The 18,014-nt window shown below is 43.1% G+C and overlaps 1 protein-coding gene across 6 annotated transcripts in view; it reads left to right on the top strand.

Moving 5' to 3' along the window:
• Nucleotides 1-15,977, top strand: part of ADGRA3 (adhesion G protein-coupled receptor A3) — a 125,178-nt gene extending 109,201 nt beyond the window's left edge. For 4 of the 6 annotated variants that reach the window (XM_064584336.1, XM_045881394.3, XM_064584338.1 and 1 more), the window contains 5 exons: nt 1,316-1,440; nt 2,519-2,642; nt 11,524-11,669; nt 14,147-14,242; nt 14,385-15,977. In XM_064584336.1, coding sequence (XP_064440406.1) covers nt 1,316-1,440; nt 2,519-2,642; nt 11,524-11,669; nt 14,147-14,242; nt 14,385-15,627 — 1,734 coding nt within the window. In that variant the 3' untranslated portion in view covers nt 15,628-15,977. The remainder of the gene's footprint in view (nt 1-1,315; nt 1,441-2,518; nt 2,643-11,523; nt 11,670-14,146; nt 14,243-14,384) is intronic. The other 2 variants (XM_064584337.1, XM_054508983.2) reach the window with 2 other exon arrangements.
• Nucleotides 15,978-18,014: the final 2,037 nt, after the last annotated feature.

The following is an 18,014-nucleotide window of genomic DNA, read 5'->3' as shown; positions in this document are numbered from 1 at the left end:
ATGAATTGCAGGTTTGAGACTCATCACGACATAGTGGAGCTCTCAGACTAGAATTCAATTTCCCATGTTGTAGCTCCAGTTTCCTATTAACTGTGATTTTTGTCAGTCTCCGTGGGCCTCTCTTCATCATTTGTTACAGTGAGGGGCTTGTTAAGGTGTTCTGATACGATCTTTTTAGATCTATAATTTGTATATTGTCGACTTCCGATTCTTCAGGAAAATCTGTCCCCTTTTCTATCTAGCTTTTCTAGATGTGTCAGGCACCTCTGGATTAAAGATGCATTTACTGTGAACGGCTTCCTCCGTCCAGCTGTCCTTTTGTAGCTTCCAGAGTCAGTTTAGAAGGATAATTTCGGGACAGGATCTGGTGACTCTACAGCCCCGGTTTTCTGGTGTGGGGACCGTGGCTGGGGCGGAGGCACCTGCCCAGCCTGCTTTGGTCCTTTATAAGGAAGGAAGCCTTATGGTGTCGACTGTTTTCATTTTAGTCGGGCACTGTCTGCATTGTGTTCGGGAGGACAGACGTGGCAGCCACGTTCCCTTGGACCAAATGTCATGACACTTAACCTCTTTGTGCCTCACTTGCTCAACCTCTACAGTGGGGCTGCTGATATACCTATAGCTCGTAGAGGTACTCAGTGTAAAGTGCTGGCTTGGTGCCTGGATTATGGTAAATGCTTTAGAAGTGATTTGCTGTTACTTACAGTATAGATTTTGAGCTCTTCACTCCCAAAACCGTGTTGCCTTTACCATCTTCAGACATTGTTGCAATCTGATTGTGGGTGTCTCTCCCCTGTGAGGGGCAGCTCTTCAAGGGCAGGAACCACGTCTTACCATTGCGTCCCCAGTGCTTTACCCAACGGTCAGTCCGCTTGTATTTGTTGAACTCGGAGTTGAACTTGACCACAGATGGTTAGCGAGAGCCGTTTAGGCTTGATTGTCTTGGAGGTACTACTCTGCCTGATCACAAGTCTGTTGCTGTCTCTCCATGACCCTCGTAGCAAAGTCAGTATTCAGATTTATCTACATCTCAGATGTAGAGCAAGGGTGTGTGCATGTATAAATATATACATATATGCATACATATGTATGCACGTATATACACACACACACACACCCTATATGTACATACACCATAAGTAACTTGCACAGTGGAAGCTAGGAAGGCAGAGTAAGGTGTGAAGAAGATAGCATGAAACATTGGTCCTTGAATAAAACAAAGAGATATGAGGGTCAGCGTGTGGTTCGTCCCTGGAGATAATCTCTGCATGTCCAGAAACGTGCACCTGGAACGGGACTTTCTTTTTTCCCTCAGGACTTGACAGGATCCGAACTCTACGCCCAGGCAGCCGGTCTGCTGCACCCCGTGGTTTATACTACCGCCATCATTCTCCTCTTAAGCCTCTTGGCGGTCATCATCAGTTATATATACCATCACAGGTAAGAAAGGCAACTTGGCAAATGGGGGACTTCGAGTGGAGGGAGTTTATTTCACATCGAATTAGGATAAAACTGAGTTCAACACCATGCTTACCTTCCGAAGGAAGAGCCATTACTTTAGAATACGTACAAGCTTCCTTCAGTTCATGCAATTCGAGACATAAGGAATTAGTCCAGGAGATGGTCTGTTTGTTTCTGGGAAAGAATATGGGAGGTATGTGTTGGAGGCTGGGAGGTGGGACAGGGGGGCAGCAAGCGGGTGAGGTGAGCTGGAGGCTTGTTTCCTGTGGCAGTGTCTTCCAGAAGCCGACGGTGGTGGTACTTCTAATTGATGCCTTTGTGCATGTTGTGATCTTCTTTGTTTTATAGATGGCCCTTGTAAGGCAGTTTGTGGCATTTAAACATGGAGATGGTTTGTTAATTGGAGGCAAAGCTACAGAAACTTTTATTTTATGGTAGGGAATAACAAACTGGAAGGATTTGCTAAGCAGAAATTCACTCTACGAGAGGTTTTGCTAGAATGTATTTTCCTATTTAAGCTGGACTTACATGGCATTTCTTGACATTTAGTGAAGAAACAAAAGGAGATTTTGATATTAAAAGAAAGAAAGACTTCAACATTTTGTTATGAAAGGCCAGGAGGAAATGTACTGGGCATTTAGACCGTGTTATCCTAGTAGGTCAAGAAAAGCAGAGATCGGCAGCTTGCAGAAATCTCCTGGAAGCAAACAAATAATCCAGCTGTCATAAGACGTGGTAACTAACAGAAGCCCAGATACTTCTTATTATGGAGAATTTGTTTAGCCTTTAGTGGATGCAATAGTTCCATAAATGACTTGTCTTTTTTAGTGCATGAAGTGAAATGTTAAGAAACTGTATTGAGTGAAATGAGGTCTCAAATCCTGTGTTTGTGTGTGTGTGTGTGTCTGATAGAACGTGTATTTTAAGTAAAACGTTTAAGCATAAAACATTTACGTTTGGCCTTTTATGCAGTTGGAATTGCTAACTTGCGGATGAATATCCTAGCCTCCTGCCTCACATGAACTAGCCTGAATATTCATATTTTTCCTTTTAACAGTTTGATTAGAATCAGTCTCAAGGGCTGGCACATGCTTGTGAACTTGTGCTTTCATGTTTTCCTGACCTGTGTGGTCTTCGTGGGAGGAATAACCCAAACCAGAAATGGCAGTGTCTGCCAAGCGGTAAGTCAGAGTGAAAACCTGAAATGGGAAAAAATAATGACATTAGAAAGTAATTTCATGTTTTATTAACTGTAGAAGGAAGCGTGTTTTTTAAAGTTGTTTTTCTTTACAGTTAAGCTGAGTGTGTGTCACTCACACGTTTTTAACTGGTGTACTCCCAAGTTTTGAACTGTTATTTCACGATTGGACACGTGACTTAGGGAGCTTGTCTCTCTATCCTTGGGAATTCATTGCTACTTGTTATGTCTTTTATAATGCCGAACATTTAATTTAAAAAATTTGTAAAACCCTGACTTGGGCTAAGGAAAAAATGATATTTTCTGACAATAGGGTTTTATTTATTTACTTATTTATTTAAAGATTTTATTTATTTATTTGAGAGAGAACGAGAGAGAGAGAGAATGAGCAGGGGGAGGGGGAGAAGGAGAGGGAGAAGCAGGCTCCTCACTGAGCAGGGAGCCCGATGCGGGACTCGATCCCAGGACCCTGGGATCATGACCTGAGCTGAAGGCAGACGTTTAACTGACAGAGCCACCCAGGTGCCCCGATAGTAGGGTTTTAAAAATTATTTCATCTATTTATGGAAATAATAGGAATTTGAAAAAGATTTAACTGTAAGATATAAAAATCAGAAGCTTCTTGTGTGGTAAATAAGAGAAATTAAAAATATTCAACTTTTAATTTCAAATAAATTATACACGTCACCTCAGTGAACAGTATTCTTCTGAGATATGTATAAAAAAACCAAAACTATTCAACATATGAATAGACATCAAAAATTGTGCATATTTCCTATATTTGCATACTGTTTTCCATATGCATGATAGGAAGTGGTACCATGCAGTAATTGAGTTCAAACTGCCTGGATTTGGGTTTCAGGTCTACTTTGCTGTTTTTATGGGCTATTTATTTAACTTTTGTTTTAATTGCCAGTAAAACATGACAAAAGACTTACCTCTTTACAAACTTTTACGTGTACAGTTTAATATTAAGTAGAAGTACAGTATTGCACAGCAGATTTCTAGAACCGTTTCATCTTGCATGGCTGAAACGCTGTGCCTGTTAGACAGCAACTTTCCATTCCCCTGCCCTCCCAGCTCTGGGTAACCACTGTGTTACTTTCTGTAGCTTGACTACTTAGATACCTCGTCTGAGTGGAATCGTGCAGCATTCATCGTTCTGCGACTGGTTCATTTCACTTAGCATAATGTCCTCAGGGTTCATCTGTGTTGTAGCATGGGACAGGATTTCCTTCCTTTTTTATGGCTGAATAATATTCCATCGTACTGATATACCACCTTTTCTTTATCCATTTATCTGCTGATGGACATGTAGGTTGCTTCTCTCTCTTGACTGTGGTGAATAAGGCTACAGTGAACGTAGGGGTGCAGTTATCTCTTTGAGATCCTGTGATTTCAGTGTTTAACTTTTCTGTGTCTCAGCTTCCGCACCCATAAGTTGGGACTAATATTTGAGCTGTCAGATGATGTGATTATTTATATAAAAAAAAAACCCTACCGTAATTTACAGATAAATGATTTGAGGTAATGGGAAGGTTTAGCCAAGAGTGAATCCAAGTTTAACATACAGAAGTTGGATGCAGAAATGCAACTATGAGGAAACATAATTAATGTGAAGATGCCATGTATCAAAGAATATCAGGTACCAAGAATGAATAAAAGATGTTCACTATTTACAGGCAAAATTGTAATAGGTATTTAAGAAGACCTAAATAAACGATATACTAGGCCCAGGGACAGGAAGTGTTACTATTAGAAGGATGGCAGTTACTCTGAAATTAATATATATGTAAGAGAGTTTTTCACAAAACACAATAAAATGGTTTTTAAATTTACATTAAAAGCAAAGAACCAAAGATAAAGATAGCCAGGACACTTCTGCAAAGGAAGAGTAGAGCAAGGTGACTGTCCTAATCATCAGAACTTAGGAGGCTCTCGTCATTAACATTGCGGCATTTGGGGTAGCGAGAGAGACATGGACCAGCACAGGTGAACAGAGACTCAGAAGCAGACCCATGTGCAACTCTGGTGTGAGACCAAGGTTTGCATGCTCTTCAGTTGTGGCGAAGAGAGACCTCTGTGCAGCATAAAGGAGCTGGGGAAAATCCATGTGGAAAAACATTACAGTGGATCTGTACTCATGCCTTATAAAAAATGTCAACTTCAGGTGGATTAAAAAACTACCATGGCCAAGCCAAAATGTTAAAATTCACATTAGAAAATATCACAGTCCTTGGGTAGGGATTTCTTAAATACAACACTAAAAGGCATTGACTAGAAGAGATAATTTTAACCAAATTAAAAATAAGAGCTTTTGTTAATTAAGATTCCTTAATGAAAATGGAAAGACAAGCTAACAAATTGGAAGATGCTCTTCTTAATACATACCGCTGAAAAGGCATTGGAATAAAAAATACATTAAGAACTATAATCAACGGGGTGCCTGGGTGGCTCAGTTGGTTAAGCGACTGCCTTTGGCTCAGGTCATGATCCTGGAGTCCTGGGATTGAGTCCCACGTCAGGCTCCCTACTCAGCAGGGAGTCTGCCTCTCTCTCTGACCCTCCCCCTTCTCATGCTCTCTCTCAAATAAATAAATAAAATCTTTAAAAAAAAAAAAAAACTGTAATCAACAAAAATGCCACAAACAACCCAGTAGAAAAAGTGGCGAGAGTGGACAGACTTTTCAGAGAAGAGGATACACAGAGTCCGTATCTGTGGGAAGAGGTGCTCAGCATGATCGGTGGTCATGGAGATGCGAATTAAGACAATGAGGTAGCATTTATGCCTTTTCTGTCAGCAAAAAGTCAAGCCTGACAATGCCAAGTCGTGAAGAACATGTTGGGTCCGCATGTTTTCTGCGTCGTGGGTAGGAACGTTAAGCGGATGATTCTCGGAGGCTTTGCGGTCTGAGGTTAACCATGCATAGACCCTGGGACCCAGCAGCCCCGTTCCTGACTCCGAGAGTACGCTTGCCCATATGTAACAGACCTGTGTCTAGGAGTATACACGTGCATATGAATATTCATAGCACTGTGCCCAATAGAGAAAACCTGGAAGCAGCCCAAATGCCCATTGGTGACAGAGTGAGTGAATAAACTGTGATATTATGCAACAGTCAAAACTAATGAATTACAACAATGTGTAACAATATGAGTAAGTCTTAGGAATATATGTGGAAAAATTAAGTCCCATAAATTACATCCACCCTGCTGTCTTTTTTTTATAAAGCAAGAAGTAACTAAAATGAAACCGCTCACTTTTAATGAAAATATGTGGATCCAATAAAACTGTAGAAGGAAGGCAAAGGGATGATAAACAGAAGATAGAGAGTAATGATTACCTTGGGGGAAGGGGATTATATTGTTTGATACAGGTTTTGGTCAAGGTCTTGCCTTTTGTCTTGCTGATAAGTTCTTAGCCACTTATGAATAATAACTAATTAAATAACAGCAGGACGTGCTTGGTCCAGTCACTAGAATGTGTCATGAACCTAAGGTTGACAACTAATCCAATATTGTATAGCTGACATCCAGTTTAAAATGCGAGTGTGTGTAAGAATCATGGAGAGGATTAAGGTGCTGGAGACTTTATTTCTGTTAGTGTCACTATTGAAAAAATTACCTCTCTGCTGTGCAGAGTATTTCTGTTGTAGGCCATTAATATACACTGGGAATCCAACTTGATTGGACCGTACGAGAGGTCAGATAATGGGTCTTGGGTCAGCTGAATCCATGCACAGAAGATAATGTTCTCTCAGCCCTCCCCCCCACCCCTTCTGATTCCTATTCATCTTGTTTGTAGGTCTCAGTTTACTGTTACTGTTTGAGAGATACCGTCCCTCCCCTCCCCTCATTATCCCATGGTGCTTATTAAATTTCCATGATGCCTACAACCCTTCACAGTTGACTCCTGTTTACCTGTTCTCTGTCTCTGGACCCGACGCTCTGCAAGGAATCCCACTGATCTGATTCACCCGTGTTTATCCAAGGATCAGCACAGGACCTGACCCAGAGTAGGTGATACTAGATGCTTAGCAAATGTTTATTGGGCGAATGAACAAAAAAGTCCTTGGTTTACATATGGTAGAAGTCATTCGACCCTGGAGCCATTTTGAGCAGAGGTTGTGAGGAGAGTGCTCAGCCCACGGTGGTGGTAAAGGTAGTCTCGATTTGTCTAAAAGTATTCATTGTTTTCACAAAGCAGACACCTTGATTTCACTGAGGCAATGAATAGAAAGAGGCCATTGTGAAGATGACTGCCTTTCATTGTCCTGAATGATATTTTATACCTTTTCTAGAAAGAAAAGGAGAGGAATTTGCAGGGAGTGTTCAGGGCCTCTACATTGAATGTCCATGGCTTAAAGATTTTTTTTTTTTTTTTTTAAGGGAAAGGCAAGTCTTTAGATGTTTTTACATGTCATTTGCTTCTGTTTTTCCACTGTTTTTCCTTCTGTGAAAAACATAACACTCTTGCCGTTTCTGACTCAGACATGACTGGCTTCTCTTTGCCGTTGTGGTGGTTCAGTTAGGAGCCAACTGAGCGGGGAGTCGGGGGAAGGCAAGCAGGACTGGCCTGCACTTCCAGACACTAGTAGGTAGGTTCTAATTCTGTGTCTGCCAGGATGACTAGTATTGATGTAGGAAAGATGTAAAGGTTCGACGCCAACAGCCAAGAGAGAATTCTTCCTCAAGAAGGTTGTTTTATGAAAGCACGGGGACAGGAACCATGGGCAGAAGGAGCTGTACCTGGGTCATGACAAGTGGCCCGTTACATACTTCCAAGTTGGGAGGGGGTTAGGGAGAGTGAAAGTCTCTAAGGAATTTTGAAGCAAGGTTTCCAGGACCTTGAGGGGGCTAGCTATTGTTGGGAATAAGTCATTTATTGCCTTCTAATAAAACTGTAGTCATGAGACCCTTCAGATGGATATCCGTGGGCCATATGCTTGGGGGATGATTGCCAACAGGCATCTTGAGGGGTAGAGATAAAGGAAGTTTCTAAAGGAATTTTTATGTGTTAAAGTAGACTTACAGGATCCTGGGGGTTGGGCTAAGCTTGGCTTTTGCCCTTAGCAAAGTAGTAACATAGAGGCAGCTGAGCCCCTAGAGGAATGTCACTCAAGGACTTGGCAATGGGCTGTAGGTAGTAGGAAATTTAATAAGTTTTCTTCTGCCTTTGTTTCCCACATCTGTATGATTAGTCACTTAGCCTAGTAGGGGTTAACGTTTCTTCTATAAAATAATGGGTTGGGCTAGTTAACTTACATGATCATTAAGGTTCTTCCAGCTGAGCCCTGAGTGCACCTGCTAGAATCCTAATGTGTGCATACCTTATATGCAGTTTTATATGTGCACGTAATCGGTGCAGTTTTACGTTTCTTATTTCCCTTTCAGAGCTCATATACTTTATGGACGGCGCGAACGGGTTCTACGATGCTTGCCTCCCCACAGTGATGGGTTGAGGTTGTTGGAGATGCCATTAGGCACCAGCCAGGTCCTTCCCACTCTGAGTCATAAGTCAGTTCTGGTGGTACTCTAGGTGCGTTCTGCAGGCTTGGACTCTCTCTTGCAGAAGGAGCTGAAGAAGAGCTGAGTAGCCGAGTGTCAAAGTAGCGAGGGCTGTTCACTCCAGGTGGGAAGGGTCCTGGGTTCTGGGTCATGATGTGCTGCCAAATAATTGTGTGATAATTAATTTTCTGGTCCTTGGTTTCCTTAGCTGTGTGGTGAAAAGACACGGCCGGATCTTACTTAAGTCACCTTGTTACTCTACGACTCCATGATTTAATTTATTAAATACAGCGTCGGCTAACCTTCTCTGGTGTCCTTTTGTGTCTCTTCTCAAGAGTTTTTCTGCCATGGCACGTGAAATGCCTTGGGGAAATTTAATCAATGAATTTGAAGACCTTTTACTTGCCAACTACTGCAAATGTGTTATCTTAACTTTCATATTAACCCCAGGAGGTACTCGTTATTCCTATATTTTATCAGTACAGAAATTGAGTCTTACGGAATTGAACAACTTGTCCCAAATCACTAGGCTGTTGGGTGGCAGAGGGGTGATTCAGATGCCAGTCTTGCTGACTCAGCTGTCGTCCCCCGCGAGCCGCTTCCCCTCCCCACACTGGGGTCACTATGGTTCACTGTTTAGTGAGGACCAGCACAGCCTAATAGAAGGGGCGTGGGTTCTGGAAACCAGCAGACATGGGTTTGAGTTGCAGCCCTGCTACTGACCAGGTGACCTCTAGTGATGATTGCATGCCTTTCAGATGCAGTCCCATGGTCTGTAGCTCAAGGTTAATACCCTCCACTGAATGGTGACGTTAGGAGGATAAAATGGAAGCACTTACAAATTGTCTTCGTACATTTTGGGGCACACAGTGGGCATTCAATAGTGGAAGCTGTTACTATTTTACATGTATTCATACATGATTATATGAATATAAAGATCATTTTTTTGCACACTCACTCTACATGCTGTACTATCTTAGGGTTATTGGGGGTTACAAATATGATCGTTACAATGTCCGGTCTCTACTTTGTGAGAGCTTATATATGGTTCAGTAACATATAAAATGCAACTCTCTGGGATAATTATTTTATATCCGTTTTACAGTTTTGGAAATTGATGTCCTGAGGTCAGGTGACTTTCTCAAGTAATCCTCTGTTGCATTTAATTAATCGTTTACATGCCCTATGAATTAGATTACTTATTCCCAAACTTTACAAACTTTCCACATGTATTTCTGATTTATGTGAAAGAAATTTGACAGGTTGCATTTCAAGTGTCTGATGGAGAAAACAGTAGGAGGTATCCCATTCCAAAAGAAATACCCTCTCTGCCAGTTCTCTGCTCCCCCTTTATTCTGGTTCTCATGGAATATCTGGGGATTTGCTTACATGATGGTTACTAGGTGACATCAGACCCCTAAAATTCTACCATTAGTAATAATTTTGTTTGACTGAAGGCTTTAGTATCTTTCAAGTGTGAACACTCTGGAATTTTTGAAATGCCATAGGAAACACTTCAAAATCTAAAGGTTGAGTTTTCCCTCTTAGATCTAAAACAAGAAAATGCTCCATCTGTACCTCCTGTGTTGAAAATATTTTCACTCCTATTTTTTAAACTTATTTACTTCACCGCTCGGTCTTGTTCTTCTGACCTCGTCATCTGAGAAACCTCCAGTGGAGCCTACCGTTTTGAGTCCATACCAGTGATTTGTCTTGAACATTTTGCTGTCTATGTACCAAATTCATGGACACTATTTTTACATCTAGTATTGGGTATGACTCCAGATAGTCTAAGGTTTACTTTATGCTTTTTGTTCTACTTTTCTCTGTAAATTTTGCTTTTACCATACGGACAGTAAAACTAATGGAAACCAAGGAGCCACTTTTCTCCTTACGAAGAAAATAACTGTGAGTCTTCTAGTTTGGCCAAGCTGGACCCACCCTGCCAGCCACTTCCCGAGTCAGAGCAAGATTCAGACTGGACAGTGACTGTCCTCATTTTTGTCCTGCAAAATAAGACTTGGGTTTTCACTTGCCGCATTTTGGCTGCACACTGATTCTCATGAAAATGAACTCTGGGCAGCAATCTAAATGTGGTTATCACTGCCCTAGGTTTGATAATGTCAATCAGTTTGATTTTCTTCAGATCAGAGAGCCATCCTTTTAGAAGGAAAAAATTTGTCTTGAAGATTTTCGTTAATAGGATTTTACCTGCGGTAATTATATAAAAAGAAATGATCAAACAGATAGTAAGTAATTAGTCGGATTAGAAAGCTGAATAGTGTCCTTGATGTTCCAATGATATATGCACTTTTCTTAAAATGGATTTAAACCTTTCTTAGGCCCATATATATCTTCATCTAGAATTCTAGCTCCAAATAGAGTTGCTTCACACACAGGTCACATGGTAAACATGACCTCCATAACCCCCTGGGGGAAGAAATTTAATTAGTGTGACCATTACATATTCTGCAGGTTTCCACTATTTATTGGGTACCTGTTATGTCTCAAATATTGTGCCCATATAGCCCCTACAGAAATGCCAGAGATAGTCATTGATAATCTTCCCACTCTTCCAATGAGGAAAATTAATTTAGAGAGGTGACATTATTTACTTAAAACCACACTCCTAATAAGTAATAATAAAAATATAGCTGTCATTTTTCTTGATTGCTTATCATGGGCCAGACAATGTCCTGAAGGCTTTATGTAGACGATCTTAGTTAGCCCCACAGTACTTTCATCTCTCTCTGCTTACGCACAAGGAAACCAGTGTTTGAGATGTTATACGCCTTTGCTGAAGTTATCACAGCTGATAAGGGGTGGATACTGGTTTTAAAACCAGGTAAAAGTTTTGATTCTAGACATCACCCTCTGACCCGCCAATATATTCTCTTGCTGACCTACCGTTATCATATACGAAAGCTCTGAATTAGAACTCAGGGCTGTCACACAAGCTTATTCTCTGCCCTTGCCCTCTACCTTCCTCCTTAAAATGGGCCTCAGAAACCGAACTCTACTTTATAACATGGCGTCTGGGTGAAACACACCTTTGGTTTAATGTTGTCTAAGAGTCAATTCCATGGTGTCTGAAGGGTTATCTTGGGTAAACGTTGTGTGTGGTCTGTGGGTCTCCTGGATCTGTGAGAGGACATGATCCTCTGTTACACGGCTGTTAGAATGCTTTGTTTCCTTAGTGGGCAGAGGAATCCATCTTTAGAATATACCTTCATGCTGTTTTTGAGTCCTGTTTTTGGAAGTTACTTACCAGGTATTTTTGGTAACCTCGGAGGCCCCTGTTCCTGGGGAGTTTTTTTTCTCCTTTCAGTTTATATATCCTTCAATCTTCTTTCTAGGTTGGAATAATTCTTCATTATTCCACTCTTGCTACAGTACTATGGGTTGGAGTGACAGCTCGAAATATCTATAAACAAGTCACTAAAAAGGCGAAAAGATGCCAGGATCCCGATGAACTGCCGCCTCCTCCAAGACCGATGCTCAGGTATCTGATATCCTTGTTCACTGTGTTCTATTAAACGTTCATTAAACAGTTGAGGTGAAGCCGTTTTAAACATAACAAAACAATGCTGAGTAAATTTTGGAAAGTCCATAAGCTGGGCTTCCTGGGTTTGAGTTCTGGCCGGGAGCCCCTGGTGAAGTTCGCTACCCTCTCCCGGCCTCCTTCTCTCATCTGTAACGTGGGAATAAATAAGTGCCTTAAGGTGGCACCGACCGTCTAACAGGCTCTAAAAAAATGTTAGCTGTGGTTATTTCCTTGGGGTCACGTCAGAGATTTTAACCTCCGCAAGTATGTTTCCATTTTACTACTCTCCACAAAAGACAACTCAGTTTTGGAGTTACACCCTTCTTCCCAATTATAATAAAAAAATAGTGGATTACTGGGCTGCAGGAGTAAAAATTGAGCAGTGGTGACTGGTGGGCTGAACGCTGGCTGTGGAGCTGGCACCAGGCCAGGCACCTAAGCTGTCCTGCGTCTGAGGAGTTTCCAGTCTGCCTGAGGGGACCACGAAGAACCGGCTGTGGGTGGGGTGAGAACTGTGCTGGAGATAACATTCTTTTGGAAAGTGCAAACAAAGGCGCCATTAATTTGGGGGGAGGGTGGGTGTTGGGAAGTATTGACCATTAGGGATGATCTTCCTGAGTGATTAGGGCAAAGGTCAGAGGTGACGCTCCAGATACAGGATTATGGGGGGAGCTGAGGGAACTTTGAGCATGCACTTTGGCTGGAACTTATCGGTGGAGATTGCAGGAAGTCAGGGTGAAAGCTCTGTGTCAGGCCTTTGGGAGCCGTGTGCAAATGTGGGCAGCCATGGAAGACTTTTACCTAAGGGAGTGGCCCCACGAGGTATCTTTTTAGAAGGACAGCCTTGCATTAGTAACCCGTCTCAATGGGAGAGCCTGAGGGTAGGGAATTCTGCCGAGAGGTCGTTTGCTTGCCCGCGGGAGGACTGAAACCCGAACAGCGTCAGAGAGAAGAGAGGGGGCGCGTGTTCAAGACACTTGAGGCAGGTTCTCCAGAATGGATGGCCAGTTAGATTTAAAATTGTGGGAGGGAGAGAACTTCAAAGATGGTTTCAGATTACTTAGCGAGGGCACCTCAGCACATGGTGCTTCCATCAGCTGAGAATATAGGAAACGTAGAATGGGGGGGCGGGGGGGGGTATGTACGCTCAGAGGACGTAGGCTCACTAGTACTTTCTGTGAGTCGTTCACATTATGGGAAACCGGGGGCTCAGCAGGGAAGACGGTGCTCAGCGCTGTGCAGACAGCTGGAGATGTTCTCGCATGTGGTCCTGAACCACATGCCCCGGGGAGAAGTTAGTTAAAAGCATGGTCCTGGGGCCATGTTGACATTTAGTAGATGGGCCATAGCCAATAAAGGGAAGAACTGAAAGAGAACACCTGAGATCATAGAAGATTCAGGAGGTGAATGGTCCCTGGACGATGAGGGGCAGCAGGAGTGCCCGGCCACAGAGTTGGGAGGCAATTTGACACGTCTGTCCCTGGCCTTAAAAGAAGGGAGAGATGGTGTTTGAAGATTTGGGGGTCCCATCTTCCTTTCTGTTAGGTTCTGAGTGAGTGGAAAAAAAAAAAAAAGACACCAAGCACAGGTGTTAATTAAGTCCCCAATACAGTCTTCACCCAGCCAGCTCAGGACCTCGGGCTGTGTCTCTGCAAAGTGGCAGATGCAGAGTTAGGATTGTGACCATGCCCAGGAGGACCCAGCCAGGGCACAGAGTTCCTACTGTCTCAGCTCAAAGAAGGTCTGGCCCAGGAAAGAAGTTTCTCTTTGTAGGGCCCGCCACCACTCTGTCTCCCTCCGTTCTTAGGTACCTTCATTTTTCCTGCTGTCCCCAGTGAGTCCACGGGAAAGGAGTCAGGAAGGGCCTGCACACTGCGTGAAGCTGCTGGGACCGAGCACCTGCTTTGCCTGAGTGACTAGGGATAAGCATACACAGCAGTAGGGTGTCCCAGAACATGCAGGTTTAACCAGACATTAATAAACAAATAATGTCATTACGTGTTTTGTCTGACGTATGGCACAGGGAGACCTTAAGGTCCATTTGGTAATGGGCTAACTTTCTGGTTCGCCAGCTGAATCGAAAGGAAGCCGGTTAGTGCCTTCTGAAAGAAAAGAATAGGAACTAAAACCCTACCTGCAGTAGCCGTGCTTGTCCACGGGGTGGCAGAAGCCGACCAGCTTTCCTCTAGTTGGAAACTTGGTAGCCTGCTTTAAAAAAAAAAAAAAAGATATCCAAACAAAAATTAAAAAAAAAAAAAAATTCAGAAAGTTATTGTTAACAAAGCAGCCTCCAGAAGTTAATTTCCAGTTTATTATTGGGATAGGAATAATAATTGGTCACGAAGGAAGGACTTTTGCAGGACGGAGACGCCGGGATGTGCGCGCCTTGGTAACTTGGAATGATGAGCTGCTATTTGCATTGTTCCTTCTTCCAGGTTTTACCTGATCGGAGGTGGCATACCCATCATAGTTTGTGGCATAACAGCCGCAGCCAACATCAAGAATTACGGCAGTCGGCCAAATGCACCCTAGTGAGTGTTTTGTGTTCTCTGCATACCTGACCCCATTGCTTCTCTTTTTAATGATTTCCCAGGCCCTGACTTTATTGCAGTTTCTGGGACAGTTTGTTGATGTGTCGTAGCATCTGACTCGGCTTCTCATTTTCTCTTCTAGTTGCTGGATGGCCTGGGAGCCCTCCTTGGGAGCCTTCTACGGGCCTGCCAGCTTCATCACTTTCGTAAACTGTGTGTACTTTCTAAGCATATTTATTCAGTTGAAAAGACACCCCGAGCGCAGATATGAGCTGAAGGAGCCCACCGAGGCACAGCAGCGGTTGACGGCCAATGGAAACGGCGAAGTGCACCCTCAGGACTCACTGTCTCTGTCTCTGATCTCGACGTCAGCATTGGAAAATGAACACACTTTCCATTCTCAACTTCTGGGGGCCAGCCTTACCTTGCTCTTATATGTCGCCTTGTGGATGTTTGGGGCCTTGGCCGTCTCCATGTATTACCCCCTGGACTTGGTGTTTAGCTTCTTTTTTGGAGCTACGTGTTTAAGCCTCAGTGCCTTCATCGTGGTTCACCACTGCGTTAACAGGGAGGACGTTAGACTCGCGTGGCTCATGACTTGCTGCCCCGGCCGGAGCTCGTACTCCGTGCAGGTGGACGTGCAGCCCCCCACCTCCAGCGGCACGAACGGAGAGGCCCCGAAGGGCACCAGCAGCAGCGCCGAATCCTCATGCACCAACAAGAGTACGTCGAGCTTCAAGAACTCCTCCCAGGGCTGCAAATTAACAAACTTGCAGGCTGCTGCAGCTCAGTGCCACACCAGCCCTCTGCCCTTGAACTCCACACCTCAGCTCGATAATAGTCTGACCGAACATTCGATGGACAATGACATCAAGATGCACGTGGCGCCTCTGGAAGTCCAGTTTCGCCCAAACGTGCACCCGGGCCGCCATCATAAAAACAGGAGTAAAGGACACCGGGCAAGCCGGCTCGCCGTCCTCAGAGAATATGCCTATGACGTCCCAACGAGCGTGGAGGGCAGTGTGCAGAACGGCTTCCCTAAGAGCCGGCCGGGCAGTGACGAAGGACCCTCGAGGAGCAGAAGAGCGCATTCAGCCTACAGAGAGAGACCGTGCAACCCGCCCCAACAGGAGAGCAGTGATGGCTGTGGCACACTCCCCCGGAGCCCCAGAAATTTCGAAAAGCCCGCTTCGAGTGGCAGCAAGAAGGATGCCTTAAGGAAGCCAGTTGTAGTTGAACTTGGAAGCCAGCAGAAGTCCTACGGACTCAACCTGGCCGTGCAGAATGGACCAGTCAAGAGCAACGGGCAGGACGGCCCCTTGCTGGGTGCGGAGAGCACTGGCAACATCAGGACCGGGCTGTGGAAGCACGAAACGGCCGTGTAGCCGGCGGCGGGGACGGGGCGGGGGGGGGCGGTGGCTTCCGAGGCAGAAACCCCTGCAAACTGTGAGCTTCACATTCCTTAAAGCTGCGAACCAGTGCTGTTGACGGCCACCTTAGGGATTCGGCACCGTTTTGAATAAACTTCTACATTTGGGATTTTATGGATTTTATATCCCCCCCGATTGTTGCTTTTTTTTAATGAATTAAAAAAAAAGCCCTCCGAAGCATTGTTTTAGTTGTAAAGCACCAGCAGGACTTGGAGAATCTGAAATGTTAATTTTTTGGAACCTGTTATATCTACTTAACATTTCAGGCTTGTATTTAATACAATAAATAGGTGTTTGTGTCATTGTGTGAGTCTTACGTTTTTGTATTTTATAAGAGAAGCATGTAGTTCTGTTTTAATCATGTGTATATGTGGGGATATCTTAATGAGCATTATGCGTAAATCAATTATCAGACTTTCACAGAATTAACTTCGCTGATTATGACATAAATCAAAGCTCTTTTGGATGGATGTATTTTAGAAATACAGTTTTTTTTTTTTTTAAAGATTTTATTTATTTATTTGACAGAGAGATAGCAAGAGCAGGAATACAAGCAGGAGGAGTGGGAGAGGGAGAAGCAGGCTCCCCACTGAGCAGGGAGCCCGATGCGGGGCTCGATCCCAGCACCCTGGGATCATGACCTGAGCCGAAGGTAGACGCTTAACGACTGAGCCACCCAGGCGCCCTAGAAATACAGTTTTAAATGCTACAAGGTTTTTAAAAGATCTCATGGAATGTTTTTTTGAAAATCAAAATGCCTAAACTTTCTAAATTGCATCACTTTGCCGTATCACTTCGGTCCTATTAATATTGTTTTGTCACCTTTGTGGCTTTTCAGTGATTTACATTTTGGTTTAATTTTGTTACTCATCCCCCCCCCCCTTCCAGCACATATATTATTCTTGAATGTAAATGAGGAGTAAGTAAGAATCACACTCACTTATTCTGAGTTCTTCAGTATCGGCTGTTATGTTGGCCTATACTTTGTTCTCGAAATGATAGAGTTCCTCAGGTTCATGCTGAAGTACTCATCTTTAAATTGCATTCTGAGGGCAAAAACTTCTCTGATCCAAATGTCATCGGTCCTTGATGCACTACAGTCCTTAAACATCCCTGGTCCCTAGTCTCACTGGAGTCCATTCCTGGAACTGTTTTGTTTTTTAAGTTATTTAATATGTTGCGTTTTTAAAACAATTTTAATTCTAGTATAGTTAATGTGCACTGTTAAATTAGTTTACGATAGTATATATTGCTCAGTGCATGTCATAATAAGTGTGCCCTTCAACCCCTTCACCTATTTCAACCATCCCGCCACCCCACCTCCCCTCTGGTAAACATCAGTTTGTTCTCAGTAGTTAAGAATCTGTGTCTTGGTTTGTCTCTTTTTTTCCTTGTTCACTTGTTTTTCTTAAATGCCACTTTCGAGTGAAATCATATGGTATTTGTTCTTCTCTTACTTCATTTAGCATTATACTCTCTAGATCCATCCATGTTGTTGCAAATGGCAAGATTCCATTCTTTTTTATGGCTGAGTAATATTCGCGTGTGTGTGTCTGTGTTCACATGCCAGCTCTTTATCCATTCATCAATCGATGGACACTTGGGCTGCTTCCGTAATTTGGCTGTTGAAAATAATGCTGCAATAAACAGAGGGGTGTATATATCTTTTTGAATTAGTGTTTTCATATTCTGTGGATAAATACCCTGTAGTGGAATTACTGGTTCACATGGTAGTTCTATTTTTAATTTTTTGAGGATCTCCATACTGTTTTCCACAGTGGCCGCACCAGTTTACATTCCCACCAACAGTGCACAAGTGTTCCTTTCTCTCCACGTCCTCGACAATACTGGCTGTTTCTTGTGTTGATTTTAGCCATTCTCACAGGAGTGAGGTGGTATCCCATTGTGGTTTTGATTTGCATTTCCCTGATGATGAGTGATGTTGAGCATCTTTTCATGTGTCTGTTGGCCATCTCCATATATTCTGTGAAGAAATGTCTGTTCATGTCTTCTGCCCATTTTTAAATTGTATTCTTTGTGTTTTGGGGGTTGAGTTGTGTCAGTTCTTTATGTATTTTGGATACTACCCTTTACTGGATTTATCATTTGCAAATATCTTCTCCCATTCAGTAGGTTGTCTTTTCATTTTATTGATTCCTTTTGCTGTGTGGAAGCTTTTTATTTTGATGTAGTTCCAGTAGTTTATTTTTGCTTTTTGTTTCCCTTACCTCAGGAGAAATACCTAGAAAAATGTTGCTACGGCTGATGTCAAGAAATTATTGTCTGTTCTCTAGGATTTTTATAGTTTCAGGACTCACATTTAGGTCCTTTATCCATTTTGA

The sequence above is a fragment of the Mirounga angustirostris genome, unplaced genomic scaffold, assembly GCF_029215605.1.
Source record: "Mirounga angustirostris isolate CCGP_5_RB_7025 unplaced genomic scaffold, mMirAng1.0.hap1 SCAF_2, whole genome shotgun sequence".
In the NCBI taxonomy this organism is placed as follows: domain Eukaryota; kingdom Metazoa; phylum Chordata; class Mammalia; order Carnivora; family Phocidae; genus Mirounga; species Mirounga angustirostris.
The sequence above is the reverse complement of the archived record's forward strand: the minus strand, read 5'-3'. Positions and strand labels throughout refer to the sequence as shown.